The sequence below is a fragment of the Leuciscus leuciscus genome (genome assembly GCF_965113295.1).
Source record: "Leuciscus leuciscus genome assembly, chromosome: 4".
Taxonomy (NCBI): Eukaryota; Metazoa; Chordata; class Actinopteri; order Cypriniformes; family Leuciscidae; genus Leuciscus; species Leuciscus leuciscus.
Genome location: NC_138728.1, coordinates 32,288,069 through 32,304,914, shown reverse-complemented (window position 1 = coordinate 32,304,914; position 16,846 = coordinate 32,288,069). Strand labels below are relative to the sequence as shown.

The 16,846-nt window shown below is 35.9% G+C and overlaps 1 protein-coding gene across 3 annotated transcripts; it reads left to right on the top strand.

Annotated features, from left to right (window-relative positions):
* Window positions 1-1,697: 1,697 nt before the first annotated feature.
* Window positions 1,698-16,174, top strand: LOC309497618 (uncharacterized protein). Of its 3 annotated transcripts, none has more exons than XM_082167894.1 (4): window positions 1,698-1,749; window positions 6,438-6,591; window positions 13,442-15,226; window positions 16,080-16,174. In XM_082167894.1, exons 2-3 carry the CDS (start codon window positions 6,507-6,509, stop codon window positions 14,743-14,745), a joined length of 1,389 nt encoding a protein of 462 aa, XP_082024020.1. In that variant the 5' UTR covers window positions 1,698-1,749; window positions 6,438-6,506; the 3' UTR covers window positions 14,746-15,226; window positions 16,080-16,174. The 3 variants fall into 3 exon arrangements, with proteins under 3 accessions (XP_082024020.1, XP_082024022.1, XP_082024021.1); XM_082167896.1 differs by lacking the exon at window positions 1,698-1,749 and adding an exon at window positions 7,163-7,314 and having other exon boundaries at window positions 6,463-6,591; XM_082167895.1 differs by lacking the exons at window positions 1,698-1,749; window positions 6,438-6,591 and adding an exon at window positions 6,600-7,314.
* The last annotated feature ends 672 nt before the right edge of the window (window positions 16,175-16,846 follow it).

Sequence of the window (16,846 nt, the reverse complement as noted above, 5' to 3'; positions counted from 1 at the left end):
ACTTACATTTTATAGTTCAATAAACAATTAGCCTTTTTAATATTAAGTTACTTACATTTTGGACACATTATTAACTGTTTTAGTTCTATTTCATGGACAAAAATAGTTCCAAAGGAAACAACACTCAGCACAGTGGTTACTGAATGATTATGATTCAGTGTTTTGAACGAATCGTTTGAATGAATGACTCGATGACTCACTTATTAAGATGGTCACTTGCCACCACCTACTGGTGGTTTAGATTAATGTTTAAAAGTATCATTGCATTTTTTCTTGTATATTCAAACATTTATTTAAACATTAATCTCATAACATTAGGCTATGTATTGCAGTTGTAATTTTGCAGTGTAAATGATTTAATTTGATTGCTAACAGCCCCGTTTTATTATTATAACTGAATTTATTGATCAAATGTAAGAATTTTACATGAAAGATGATGCATACATTTAATAATAAAAAAATTAAAAAAGATTTAAGTAGCCTATGTAAAAGCTGATGTGAAAATTGCTTCAGAATAATTTATACCACCAAAAATCATCCCGGAATAAATTACTGTTATTTTACATTTTATTATTCAATATTTGTAGGCCTACATGAATACTGTTAGACCTGAAAATCTTAAAGCTGTGTTTATTTAATCTGTTTCATCTTTGTTCTATTAAATTAGTTTTTGGCCATTGCTTGTAATTAAGTTTATTTGTTCTTATTTTATTATTGAGTGTTTGCTTTTCTTTAACAACATTTGGACTTTATAGTTAGACTATAGTTAAGTATTTGGCTATAGTAGTTTCCCTGTCGTATTGAAAATGTCACTGGTAGGCCTATCTAAAAAAAAATTAACTTATTTATTTATTTGAATAAAAGGTTACATGGGCCCAAACAACAAAAGCAATAACAATGTAAATTAATTGTATTATTTTACATTTATATATTACATTTTTACATAATTAGTAATAAATGTAGGCACTGACAGTGACAAGAAAGCTTATTCTTTTAATTTGACAATAAGTGTTTGTTCTCAGCTACAATTTGTTTAAGGCCAACAGTTGTAAACTTTTTTTTACAAATAAATGAAAAGCCTGTTGAAATTAACAGCTTCTCCCCTCTTGCTGTATCAGAATCTCACAGATTTCATTTATGATTGTCATTGTCACAATAATGTGTCTATTCCTAAAATCAAGCTGCCTCATTCTTTCAGTTTTTGGATTACATGACCTTGAGAATAACTTATCTTTTAAAGTCTGTAAATGGTCAATTATAAGACTAAATATTTTATGCTGATGTATGGTTTTTCTAAAGTGTTCAAAAGAAGAAAAAAAACCCATTAACAATGTATACCAAATCTAATCGAAAACCGTGACCACAGAGCCGTGATACAAACCGAACCGAGGATTTTGTGAACCATTCCACCCCTAACACACACACACACACACACACACACACACACACACACACACACACACACACACACACACACACACACACACACACACACACACACACACACACACACACACACACACACACACATATATAACATTATTTTAGTGATAGTGTAATGTAATATGGTATTATTGAAAACTTATCCGACAAAGTTTTTTTTTTTTTTATGTGTATATATATATTTTTTACATATCTGTGCACTTCTGTGATTTAAGCGTGTGAACAGGACTTTTATTTTGAACTTTCGATATGACCTCATATTTCTGCGCCTTACTCCTGCATCTGTTGTGATTCGGCTGATCAGAGGTTTGTGTTTTTTAGCGTTTAAGGTGTTTAAATCGAAATCAACTGTTCAATCTATGTGTTTTACAAGCGATGTAAGTGAATTAATTATTATTAAATGTAACCTCTTACTGCTTTATCTAACATGAACGTAATTGTTTTTGTTGTTAATAAAGCGCATCCACACATGAGTAATAGAAAAGGTGCGTCTCATTTCGCTCCTAATATCGTGAATCAGTTTAGGATAAACGCGAATTCAGTCACTGGCAAGTAATGATGAGAGAAATTGAGCTTTTCGAAACTGCGAGTCAACTTGAGTCAAATGCTTCGCAAGATGATTCCCTTACGAAAATTAACCATTTTTTTGGTTTCAACCATTAACCATTTTCAACTATGAATTGTGGAGTAAGATCATACAAAAATAACCTGGTTTTGCTACTGCAGTTGCAATAAAACCATAAATAGTATACACGCATACTATAGCCTACTATAGTAACTACAAAATTAACCCAAAAAAAACTATTTGTGGTTATACTACAGTAGCCTATGCTTACTGACTCATTTATGCTGTGGGAAAAATAATTAAGCATTGTTTTATAATATAAAAAAAAGGAATTCTTTTCGTAATAAATAAAACATAAACATAAAAAAATTTTCTATTGTCACTGTTCTAAAATCAAATACATTGTGATATTATTGTAAAAATTATTACACAAGTGTAAATTCCATGTAAGTGATCTCTGATTGCTGGATCTCTCAAGACGATGGCACACTTTTGGGTTTTGAACGGTCACATCACAGCTTTTTTCTTTTCTTGTGAATATATTTTATAGTTTATGTAAAACCTTTTCAATGAAAGAAACCTTTTTTTGCTTCAAGTAATGTTTTGAAAGCAGGATTGTTACTGGGACCAGTTTATGTTGAATGTACAGAATTTGAACATCTGCTTGTGTTGGGCATGTTTACATGTTTGGGGTTGTAAGCATTGTTACTTTGCACTTCATGTTTATTTGTTTTGCTGGTCATACATGTTTGTTTTTTTAAAGGCCTAATAATCTCTGTAGATGATTTGTACAATGCTTATTTACAAACATAAAGTAGCAACTTTTCCAATTGAAATCCATTTTTAACTTTAAACTGCACTACTTCTATATTTTTTTTGTATTGTAGTACATTGTTTTGAATCATTTTGTAGCGTGAGAAAATGTTATTACACATAGGCTACTCGTTTATACTCTCTTTCAGATACTGTAATAAAGTCTGTATCATAGAAGAGTAACTTGTCATTCTGTTTTTTATTTTGTAGATGTTTGTTGAATAATTGTCCAAATGTAATACAAGGTACTTTAAAACCATGGTTCAACTTTTGTAATACAACCATAGTTAATTTGTGGTACATGAACCATGGGGCAAATTCCAACCGAAGGGCAGAGCACTTGTATGGGATCAATATCCCGTCTAAAGTATTGCAGCCACAGATCAAAAAATAATAAGCGTGAATCAAACATTTAAAAACACATGTAAAAAATATATTGCACAAACTGAAAAAAAATATGCTAAATGATCAGAATAGCAAACAACGTGGTCACGGATCAAAATATAAGCGTGAATCAAGAAATAACAAGCATGAATAAAAACTTTAAACGCATTAAAAGTTATTTTGCACAAAACTTAAACTTATGGTCATGCTTTCTTAAAAAGTATGTTTTCCTGGTTTTATTACTCTGTACTTTGTGCTCTCTTGCATTTTCTGCTCATATTTTACTCTTTTGTACACTTGTGCTGTTTTTCTCTACGCTCTTCTTTCTATGTTCTGCGCTTGCTTTCCCAAATGTTGCAGTTCCAGTTTCATGTAAATTAGGGCGGGCTTAAGCGTCACCACTGGTCCACCAGTTCTAGATTGACAGCTACTCCTCTAGCCAATCAATCGAAGAGGGGAGTTGACGTCACACCACTGCGACTCGTGGCTACTGATGCTTACTTATACAGGGGAAGATGACAGTTTAATTTAACTTTACAAAGACTTTCAAGCAGTAAAGCTATCTGAACTCTGGACATAGGCTAAATAAATAAATTCATCTTTTTTGAGATACATGAGAATGTTAATGTGCACAGTGGTAATTGGTGTTAAACAATATTACTTGGCTCATGATGTCAATATGCTAAGGTTGCTGTAAGTGAAACATCCGCTACAATTCTTTGCTTAAAGAGTTAAAAACGGCCATTGTCTGAAGACTTTAGGACTTTGACCAGTCACCGCTACGCATTGCCAACCTTTTTTATTAACTACGCCAAATTTGGCAAAAGATTATTGAAAATGATTGTGTTACAGAGAAGATATACAGAAACCAGTTGGATTTAATATACAGTGATTTATTACATACTTATTGTGTTTATTTACATATCTACATAATTGCATGTTACTTTAGGATTAATGTTTTAAATATAGCTTCAAATTTGAATACAGCAACATCTCCATCAGGGGTAGGTAACGTTGTTTCTAGAGTGCCGCTGTCCTGCAGAGTTTAGCGTCAACTCCGATAAAAACCTCACCTGTCTTAAATATCCCAAAGACGATGATTAGCTGGTTCAGGTGTGTTTGATTAGGGTTGGAGGAGCTAAACTCTGCACCCAGGACCGACATTGCCCATCCTTGTTATTGATTAAATATGAAAGTAAAACGGCCAGTAGGTGGTGGCAAGTTACTGTTTTTACGAGCGAGTTATTCGTTCAAACTTCTTGCTCAAATCGGCAATTCTTTGATGAAACTCTGTTGTGTTGCTCGGAGAAGATCGACGCTCGCGGTGCCAGGTCCAGAGGTAAGTGCATTAGAGGTGAATGATGGATCATCAGACAGGCACAACTGTGACAGGTCGTCGTTAGGATGACAAATTTAACGATAACATATTGCCAGGTAGACGTATATACCGGTAACAGGTTGAGTTGCAGGCACACATGCAGTTTAAAGGTGTCCTGCCACGGAAAGATTTTTGCCAGCTGAGTTGATGGTCGTCTTCCCCTGTATAAGTAAGCATCAGTAGCCACGAGTCACATTGGTGTGACGTCAACTCCCCTCTTCGATTGATTGGCTAGAGGAGGAGCTGTCAATCTAGAACTGGTGGACCAATGGTGACGCTTAAGCCCGCCCTAATTTACATGAAACTGGAACTGCATCATTTGGGAAAGCAAGCGCAGAACATAGAAAGAAGAGCGTAGAGAAAAACAGCACAAGTGTACAAAAGAGTAAAATATGAGCAGAAAATGCAGGAGAGCACAAAGTACAGAGTAATAAAACCAAGGAAAACATACTTTTTAAGAAAGCATGACCATAAGTTTAAGTTTTGTGCAAAATAACTTTTAATGTGTTTAAAGTTTTTATTCATGCTTGTTATTTCTTGATTCACGCTTATTATATTTTGATCCGTGACCACGTTGTTTGCTATTCTGATCATTTTGCATAATTTTTTTCAGTTTGTGCAATATATTTTTACATGTGTTTTTACATTATGACGACCTTGTGCGTCATAATGAAGCCGTTTTGAACTCACCAAGCGAAGAGAGCAAAGAAAGAGCTTCACATGTAATGTTACCACCTTCCACGACAAAGCTAGGCAACGACTAGGTCCTATTCTACCCTTGGTCACATGACCATAAACAATTAAATTACTTAATTATGGTGCGTTCAAGCCCTCCTGGGAAGTTCGTACGTACGAGGTGGGAAGTCGTGTTTACGACGGCAGGTGCGTTCAAGTCACTTTCGTCAGAGTGAGATGGCAGAGTACTTTCTCTTAATTAATTACACAAAAATACAGTAAGGTTTTTAAACTCTTGTTCTAGAAAATGAAGAACAAAAAAATGTGCATCAGGTGTACTTTTATGTTTTTAATTAATTTATGAAGCCACTGCCAACTTTATCATTACATGTTGCATTGTTATATTATAATGCCATCAAATTCTGTGCAGGCAATTAGCTTACTTCGCTGTAAATAGAAAAGCCTGACAATATCACTGCTAAATACCTTTAAGTATTGTGGTATTCCACCATGTTTCTCAGTGACACGCCCACAACTCGTAAAGATCAGGGCTTAGAGAAAATCCCGAGCTCCCCACTGGTATTTACGACATTGTGGTGCCGTTCGACTCGTAAATACGATCTATACGAGATGACTTGAACGCACCATTACTTAATTGAAGTGATATCGCATGTTCGCTTCGCTAACGGACTTGTGGAAGGGCCCTTCATGAATGGGTTCTGTTGTTCACTTTCGTTTGGAACTTGCCTACAAATGGTGTCCCCTTTCCAAAAGTGCCCTTCAAGGGTGCAAAAACATTGTTTGGAATTCAGCCATGGTATTTAAAGCCACGTAATTTCACTGTTTTACTACACTATTACTATAGTAGAACCATGGTGTCAAAAACACAAACCCACTGTAAATGTTTTCATGAGAGTATAATCTAGTATATAGGCTAATATACACATTTTAAAATACCAAATATAAATCATAACTATCAAGTTTCTGTATATTTTTGTATTCATTATTATGTTGTAGCACTAGATTTGAGTTCTAATCAGGTGATTTAAGTCCATTAACTCTCACTCTGACTGACTCTCTTACCAGTGCACTGAACTACTGAACTAGAGCTGATTGAGACACACAGAGATTTAGTCTGGTTTTATTTTTGTTTCTGTTCATTATTCTCATCTTAAACAGGACAGATTGTCCAGAAACAGAAACAACTCCTGGTGAAGCGACTGAGTTCCACGTGACACAATTATAAAGATGGCGTTTATTAAAGAGGAGAGTGAAGACATGAAGATTGAAGAAGTATTCAGTGTGAAACAAGAAGAAAATGAGGAACAAACAGGTTGGTTTCATTCTTTAAAGCTCGCATTAGATGCTACAGATAATATTTATTGAAGAATGTCATATGAGTAACCTAATTTATTTTGATTTCCTCATATGGGCAGACATGTTGAGATCACATGATACTAAAAGACAAATAACCTACTAATGCTGCCTTCAAGAGCAACTGAGAAGATCCTACTTCCACGCTGCATTTTTGTGTGATGCAAATAACGATATTCATAGCCTCAAATTCAGAAGGTCAAAAACACTTGTTCCCATTGTCATTCCAAATCCGATTATTTGTGTATGTGATTGGAATCTGATCTAAATTATTAACTGTCCATACTGAGTATCGCAACTGTTCGTATCCAAATTTGTGTCCGATTTGAGCAAATATCTTTTACAGTGAAGGTTGGTAATTGTTTTCTTATCCAGCACCTATATCACTAGTGGGGTTCCATATGGTCCATTTTGGTTATATATGCTCCCCTTGTGAATGATAAAAAAAAAGGTACTTCTTAAGTGGATGACACGCAGATCTATTTGCCTTTAAGACGTAATTGTAATGTTTCCTGTGCAACACTCTGTAGGTGTCTGGATGAAGTGAAAACTAGTGACTAGGTCCGGGACCTGCCAGACCCATGTTGCACCTCTAGCTAGTGCAAAATGCCGCTGCTAGAATGCTTATGAAGGCTAAGAAGACGGATTGTGTTACCCCACTTCTATCCTCATTAGGCTACAGGTGCATTACAGGATCCAATACAAGGTCTTGGCATATGTTTTTAAGGCATTGCATGGAATGGCGCCAGAATATTTGGTTGAGCTTATTAAGCTGGTGAGATCCTCAAATAAATTATTATTATTAACGATCCCAAGAGTGTGTCTTAAATTCAAGGGTGACCGCGCTTTTGCTGTCGCTGGCCCAAGATTATGGAAACACCTTCGGAAAGGTTTCGAGGTTAGAACGTCCTTTACGCCAAGTTCTTTGAAGTACTCTTAAAGGGTTAGTTCACCCAAAGATGAAATTTACCCCATTATTTACTCACCCTCAAGTCATCCTAGGTGTACATGACATTCTTCTTTCAGACGAAAACAATTGGAGTTATATTAAAAAAATGTCCCAGCTCTTCCAAGCTTTATAATGGCAGTGAATGACTGTTGATGTTTTGAAGTCCATAAAAAGCATCCATCCATGATAAAAGTGCTCCACACGGCTCTACGGGGGTTAATAAAGGCCTTCTGAAGTGAAGCGATGTGTTCATGTAAGAAAAATATCCATATTTAAAACTTAATCGATTAAAATTGCTTCCAAGCAGACGGCCGGACTTCAAAACATTGATTTGAACATAAAAGGCTAAAGGTTTTTGAAATTTTCAGTGCATGCCTGTGTGAGGTAAAAGGACACAAGCTGTTTAAGCTCCGCCCTCTGTGCCAGGAGCAGCAGCTCATTTGCATTTAAAGGGACAGACACAAAAACTGTGCGTTTTTGCTCACCCTCAAAAAGTGACAATTTTAACATGCTATATAAAAATATCTGTGGGGTATTTTGAGATAAAACTTCTCATACACACTCTGGGGACATCAAAGACTTATTTTACACCTTGTGAAAAGGGCATTATACCACCACTTTAAATAATGGCTCGTGTGGTGGCTGTGATATACGTAAACCTACCAACAATCGCAGTAATTTTTGGAATGACTTGTCGTGTGATGAAAAAACATCCTTTTAGTTGCATAACATTTTAGTCACACAAAAGTCTTCAGATTTATAAAACCATGCATATGCCTGAACCTGCGCAAAATTCCTTTTATAAAACCTAGTCAGCGGAAGATTGTGTGTACATGCGTCTCCACCCCGAAATAACCATATATGGAGCTTACAATGCCTAGTTTTACTATGCATAAGGTCATCTGCATATCATTTCCATGCATATTCCATCAATGTGATACCATATTCAACGGTACAAGGCATTAAGAAAATATGAGATACGGACTGTTGTGGCAGTTTAATTCACTAAACAATCATCTTTGGCGTAAGAGACAGTCTGGAATCAAATGATCATTAAAAGTAATTTATTATCTTGCAAGAGGCCCAATTGCCACACAGAGGTAGTCAGTACAGTCTGTGAAACAAGTGCGACCAGAAGGGAGGGGCAGGCCAGTCTTTATACTCTGTTATTGTTATCTTCCAAGGTTCTTTAAACTCCAGAGATGGATAAGACACCACCAGTGATCCTATTATACTGAACTTTAGTTTAGCTTAACTTACAGCCTGCAAGTCATAAATTGGACAGCCCTTTGACCTTAGGGGTCAGGGCTTCAGCCTTCAAAGCTCTCCCCCACTTTCTCCTGCCTCACAGAAGTTCCACATCAATCATTATATCACATAGTCAGCAACACACATAGTAGTCAATCTAGTGTATGTTAATGAAAATCAAAGTAAGTAATGAAAATCAAAAATCTCCCATTACACGGACTATGTGGAGTCACATTACATTGCTAAAAATAGGTCAGTATTCTTGCCTTGTTTTAGAATAAATAAATTAACTTTTCTCTGAAAAATGTCTCAATCTTTTCCACTGGCCAAATAGTACTTAACTGTATTTAATTAGTATTTCATTATTTTAAACAAATCAAATTTATGCAATAAGATAAATATATATATTTAGAATGTTTATTATATTTGTAATGGAAACAGATACGCCTTATTTTTTTAAGTGTAAATAATTGTAAGACTTGGTGCGGCACTGACAAAACATTTTAAAAATAAAACGTGTATATCTTACCGTTTCCTACTCTCTGTCTGTGGCACGACACCAACAGCACAGTTGCGTTCAGCAGAGTTTGTACAGTACTGTTATTGTACTTATTCTGGCCAATGGTGTTTGATCACCGAGTGAGTCCTTCAGTGTCTGATTGCAATATATTGTCTATGTTGCTAAGCCATCTGCATAGATGGAGTCAAGTGCGCAATGATTATTATTCGCGCAAAAATATTTTCTCAGAACATCTGCTATTTAGAACACAAATTAAAGCAGAATTATCATGCACCAAGCACTCCTCGCTGTGGTTGAAACATTAAAACACAGCATGCCACAGGAAAGTGTTCAAAAGCAGCGCATTCACTACAAATATTTCTATTCAAATTAATAATTGTATTTTTTTTACTTTTGGATAATGATTTAATGAAATTTCAGTATTTAACTCTTAATGTAAGAGGCATATTTAATCTAAATGTGTATATCAGATTTAAAACAAAGTTTAAATCATCCTGTTTTACTTCATTACTTTGCACACTCCAGTAAAAGAGTGCGTACACACGGTCTAGAGCAGGGGTGCCCAATCCTGCTCCTGCCCATCGACTGTCCTGCACAGTTCATCTCCAACCCTAATCAAACATGCCTGCCTTTAATTTTCAAGTGATCCTAAACATAGACATAATAAATACATAGACGCCCTATTGGCCGCTGGATCGTACGTCAACGCCATATTGCGGAGGTCAACTTTCCCATACCTCTCGGGAATTGAGAAAAATTATCAATATTATAATGTTTCAAATATTGTCTATATTATTCTGCAATTGATATTACATTATATTTGCTGTTCTTCTTCTTCTTCTTATTGTTATTATATTATACCACTTGCGATTATCAATCTATTATAGTTATGCTGTTAAATTATTGTACTATTCATAGTCACTATTTAACGTATTTTTTGACTATATTCTGTAATTGATATTTCATATTCTATTGCTATTATTATAGTATTATACATAAACTATATGCTATTATCAATATATTATTATTATATTATTGTACTTATGATATTAAATAATTATACTATTCATTACTATTTTATTTGCTGTATACTGTTTGTTTATTTTATTGACTAATCTATTTACTATTACTTCTCACTTTATCTTATATTTACTATTTGCATTGCACTGTAGTTGTACCATATCATATGTATTACCATAAAGGATCCATCAGTTATCTTTGTTATTGCTAAAATCGGGTCAAACACAGAAAATGCTTTTTCAGCAATAAGAAAACTTTATTTCATTTAATGTGAAAATTTTATTATATCCCAGTATGGGGGTCTTCACAATTCTCATCCAAGAATAAAAAGCCAAAAACATGACAAGTCTGAGCTTTGACAATTCCTCATTAATTTTTTTTTTTTTTTTTAAGTCTAACTATCAAGATTTTAAATAGCTTGAGATGGAACATTTTGTACACCACGTACAAACCACTGAAATCGGTTGATAAATGTAAACGTTATTTTTGTTTTTATCCAGATAAACCGCTTTTTCTCACCCGTTTACTTGCATTTGTTTACAGCGCAGTCTTGCCCTCAGCAAAATGGCGGACGCGTTGACGTATCGCAGCAACGTTCCAAAGCGGCCAATAGGGCGTCTATGTATTTATTATGTCTATAATCCTAAAGACCTTAATTGGTTGCTTCAGGTGTGTTTGATTAGGGTTGGAGATGAACTGTGCAGGACAGTCGATCGGCAGGAGCAGGATTAGGCACCCCTGATCTAGAGTGTCCGTTTTTTTATAAATCCCGATTTGTGCGTGGAAAATTGTGTACGCACATTTCAATGCCTTTTTTGTGAGTATTCAACGTTTACACATGAGGCTCCAGGTCTCAGCTCTTTTTAAGTTAGTGTGAACTTGCGTGCAGCATAGTAAATTAAGTGGAGAATTGTAATGAGAGCATTTTGATTATTTTCCTGACCGTCAACCAAAGCTCATTAATCGATCATTAACCATTAAACGATAAGATTAGAATATTAAATTAAATATCTGTGATTCATTAAAAATACCAAAATTTTTCTTCCCCCAGATCTTTAGCTTTACATGTGCAAATAGCAGCACAACAGAATATGAAGATTCACACATCGTCACATCACACACCTGCAGCACTTCTGTGAACGGAGAAAAACTGAACAAAATTAACTATATAAAAGGAATAAAATAGGACTACATAAAATACATCTCACTTCAATAATTAACAGATAAAAAAAAACTAAAAAAAACTGCGACAAGTAGTATAAGCTACGCTTGTTTTTGACACTCAAAAGAAATAAAGTAAACAAATGCAATGCTTTATTTAATTCATTCCAACTGATCGAGCAGACATTTTAGACACGAATGGCATATTTGAGATCTGTGTAAAATGAACCAGTTCTCCTGGGTTAAACTGTGGGTTAGAGCCTTGGACTGCCTGCAGTGTGTACTTCACTCCTGCCCGCTCCTACAATGTGTGTTTTACTCCTGCCTGCACCCATAAAGATTGGCAGAGCTTGTAGAGATAGTGAAGAATTTACACACATATTAGGGCTAAGCTAAACTTTAACTAAATAAAATAAAACTAAACGTAGTTCTTAAATGCCATGTTCATTACAGCAGTATTAGAGAAAGCTGCTGACTGAATAAAATGTGTATATATAGCCTACAGGAGTAAAGGTGACAGACCACACATGATGAATAACTTGGGCCTTTTTTATTCTTCTAATAAAACACTCAGCTTTTAGCTACATAAACATTATATTCAAATGTGCACAATAACACATATAATTGACAAATAACTATAACAGTTTGTGATGTAGCAATAACAACACAAACGGTGTGATTACACATTTATCTGTAGTATCTTGTTTAATATGTGCAGGATGAAGTGATTTATCCTTGAAGGACAGCTTATTTTGACCTGGGAGAACGGAGCAGGAATGTCGCCTCAACGAGGTTCCAGAATTGTGCCTGTTGTCAATGCTTTTACACGTTTGTTGCAACTTACAAAGTCCAATTCTTTCCTTTTCTTTTTTGTAATAACTTAGAAATTTGTCCAGATGTCAGAATTACTTTGTTTTGGTTTTGTATAGTAATAACCTGCTTTTTCTCAACATAATTTGTTGACCCTTATTTAATCCTACATTCTGTGGTATATTTTTTGCCTGCTTTTGCGAGATTTATGTTGGGTCCCAAGGGATCCGAATCCCAAAGCGGTCTACTGTGGGGGTTTTTATACGATTTTTTTTTATAAGGGGTTTGATAACTTCCAGTTTGAAAGCATGAGACGTGTCTTTAAAGGTGCTCAAAGCGATGTCACACGTTTTTTAGGCCGAAATTTTTTTTTGTCACATACAGCAAACATCTCCTCACTCTCCGCTAGCTGCCTGTCCCCTGAACACACTGTAAAAAAAACACGGTCTCTGTAGACAGCCCAGGCTCCACAAACAGCAACAAAAACAAACTGGGCCAACCTGCATCACGAAACATAACAAACAGTGTTCCAGCCAATAACCGACAAGAATGATTTGGGGGTGGGGGGTTAGTGCGCGTGCACATGAAGGGGGGTGTAGGGAGTGGAGGAGAGAGAAGCAATAAGAGGGAAGTTAGCTAGAGGAGAGATGTCCTAGACAACGAAAACGACTAACGTTAAAATGTTATATTCTTGAGAATTTTTATATGGCCGACACACGACCAAAGATAAGACGTTCCGATGAACAAATAGGAAAGAAGAAAAGGAGAAGGATGGTGCGAAGTCTCAAATTTACATAGGAAAAGCCTTCGAAAGGTGAGTTTGTGACTGTTTCAGGAAGCACAGAAGGGAGGGGACGGGATAAGGAGGAGGGAGGGTTGAGCTAGCCTCCATTTTGTTTGACAATTCTTCGAACGTCAACAAGAAGTGATGTCACCCAACATCGCTTGGAGCACCTTTAAGGAAGAAAACAGTTACCAATATTGACAAGAGGTTCTGAGATTACAGGCTGCACCTCTTTCAGTAGCTTTGTGGGTATAAGATGTCCATTGCTTTGTGCCATTTAACTGAGGTTAACTTGTGTTTGTCTTTTTCTGCCTTAGACCTGATTGTGCTGAAAGTTGAGAGTCAAGAACTGAATGATATGGAAGAAAAAGATCTTCATGAAAAACATCATGAGTTCATGACAGGAGAAAAAACTTTTAGTGACTCACAGACTTCCTCACAAAACAAAACTCAAAAAACAGGAACTAGAAACTTTAAAGTCCACATGAGAATTCACACTGATGAGAGACGTTTCACCTGCCAACAGTGTGGGAAGAGTTTCTCGCTGAAAGGAAATCTAAAAAAACACATGAAAATTCACACTGGAGAGAAGCCTTACACCTGCACTCAGTGTGGAAAGAGTTTTACACAGAAGAAAAACCTTGATGCCCACATGATAGTTCACACTGGACAGACCCCTTATACCTGCAAACTTTGTAAGAAAAGTTTCTCACTAAACGGAAATCTTAAAACTCACATGAGAATTCACACTGGGGCGAGCCCTTTCACCTGCCAACAGTGTGGGAAGAGTTTCTCACTAAAAGGAAATCTTAACACTCACATGAAAATTCACACTGGAGAGAAGCCTTATACTTGCCATCAGTGTGGAAAGAGGTTTACACAAAAAAAAAACCTTAATGCCCACATGAGAATTCACACTGGAGAGAGTCCTTACACCTGCAAACTGTGTGGGAATAGTTTCTCACTAAAAGGAAATCTTAAAACTCACATGAGAATTCATACTGGGGAAAAGCCGTTCATATGCCCTCAGTGTGGAAAAAGTTTTAGACAAAAAAACAACCTTAATGCCCACATGAGAAGTCACACTGGAGAGAGTCCTTACACCTGCAAACTGTGTTGGAAGAGCTTCTCACGTAAAGATTGTTTTAGGATTCACATGAGAATTCATACTGGAGAGAAGCCGTATGTGTGTTGTCAGTGTGGAAAGAGTTTCAGATGTAAAGATACGCTTAATCACCATATGAAGATTCACTCAAGAGAGGACCGTATTATATGTCATCAATGTGGAAGGAGTTTCACAGACAGGAAACATCTTAAGAATCATGTAAAAACTCACACTGGAGAGAAGCCTTTCATGTGCCATCATTGTGGAAAGACTTGCATAAACAAATCAAACCTTGAGGTTCACATAAGAATTCACACCGGAGAGAAGCCTTTCACCTGTCCTCAGTGTGGAAGGAGTTTCACACGTAAAGGAAACCTTAACATTCACTTAAGAGTTCACACAGGAGAGAGGCCTTACAAGTGTCTTCAGTGTGAGAAGAGTTTCACATTTCACACAATCCTGAAATGTCATTTGCAAACTCATTCTGTAAAGAAAATGCAGCATTCCACAGTCTGACGAGGTTTAGAAAATGGAGCAATTTCAAAAATCACCTGCACATTCACTTTGGAGGAAGACCATTTGTGATCAGTGTAATGTTTGTAATGCCATCACACTTACAGATGCATAAAAAGTCATGCAAATGTGAGACCCTGTTTGTGTTTTTTTGTGAAAGTATGGCAGCAGAAAATACATATCTGTGTGAAATTAAGACTTTATACCACAGCTGAATGTGAGCCACATATCTCATTGTCCACCTTCATGACCACTTCTTTTATAGGCACATTACTTTGCTGCTTTTTGTCTTCTTTTGTGTTTTTCATATTCAAAGGAGATGTATTTTGTGCATTTGAACACATCAGACCATCTCCTTTTCAATAGTTTAAAATTCTGAAATAACAATGTACCTGAAAGATTATAAATAAAAGGACATAAACTGATTGAAATAATGAACATTACATTGCATTATTTGATTCATCTTTATTCATCTTGTTTTACGGTGTATACTTCACTCTTAACACCTTTTACCTATTTATTTATTATTCTCAGGTAAGGTAAAGAAAGTCAAATCTGACCTAAACCGTAAGTAAAAGGTACTTACAATTTGGTCAGAAGACTCCTCTGTGGTATGTTCTCATTAATAGTCTTCCAGCATCATAAATCTAAGTCTCCGTAGGCAGATTTTGTAATCAATTAAATTTATTTTAATTGGTAACTTTTCTTTTTATAATAAACAAAAATATAAAGGCAAATAAAACTTCATCGTGTAAGTATAAAATACAATAATCATGTTTTTAATCAAAGGTGTAGTAAGCTCTGGGCTTCTTATCTTCTGCTTGGGGTTTCTTGTCCTCAGCTCTGGGCTTCTAGGCGTCGGGGGCACTGGCGTATCAGTATCCCAAAGTCTGTTCATCAGTCTTTTATACTCCTGTTGTTTACAACAGGCATTAGGTTGGTACTCCTCCAAAGTTTCCCAGATCCTTCTCCAGGCAGATGCAAGCGGCCCACCTCTTCATGTCCTTGAACTCCAGTAAACTCAACTAAGATGGCTGAGTTCATTTAAAGTTGGAGGAGTCCTCTAGTCTAGCGCACACATAATCACACTTTTCTGCTCCTCTCAACATGGGTTAGCACAGTCACATATACACACATAACCATTTACTGTACATCTATGCCAAAACAATATAAGCCATCTTTTACAAACAAATTAAATAACAACATTGAATGCAACGCATTATATCCAATACATTGGCTAAATATGTGTAACAAAAAGGCATCTAAAATAAACAAGGAGGCAGGTAATTGCATTTTCTTGATATTATACAACAATCTGATAAACATATGTTTTCTAGGTGTTTCTAGCTTTAGTCAAGTCAATTTCAATTGTCTGATATTTCCAGGGTTCAATAATTGTGAGTAAACTAATCCTACTAATTTTAAAATTGTGATCAGTAAAAAACATAAATATATTATTCTAGTTATGCTTGGCTCTAAAATATTGATTTTTGTTGTTGTTGTTGTAGTATTTCTAGTAGCCTGTATGTACAGAAACTTACTATTTCCTTTCAAATTAATTTGGAATTATTTATAAAATAATTCATTCATTCTCCAAACCACATGTCTTATGTAGGGTTGCGGGAATGCTGGAGCCTTTCCCAGTATCTCAGGCTGTAGGCAGGAAAATGACCTTAGGCCTTGTCCACATGTTTTGGCGGCACTTGGTGTTTTATGCCCCCAACGGCGCCTTCCAGGCAGCGAGGGGATGGGTAGGTTTAAGGTTGAGGGTAGGGTTAGCTGCCTCTAAGGAGCCATTGGGGGCCTAAAACACCATCGAGCTGTTTTGGCCTCCCGTCCAGACTGAGCAGTGTTTTTGTCAAAGAAGACTTTTTGAAAATGCTTTCCCAAGTGCATAAATTTGACAACGCCGTTTTCGCTTTGTAATGTGGACTGTAAAAACTGAGGTATTTGAAAACGATGATGCATGTTATAACAATGCCAGTATAACCATAGATATCTACGGGTACTTGGCCTGATATTTACTTTCATAGTGTTGCCAAAGATAAATATTCGATATATTCCATTCCAAGAATCGTCATATTACATTCCTGCAAAGATGACA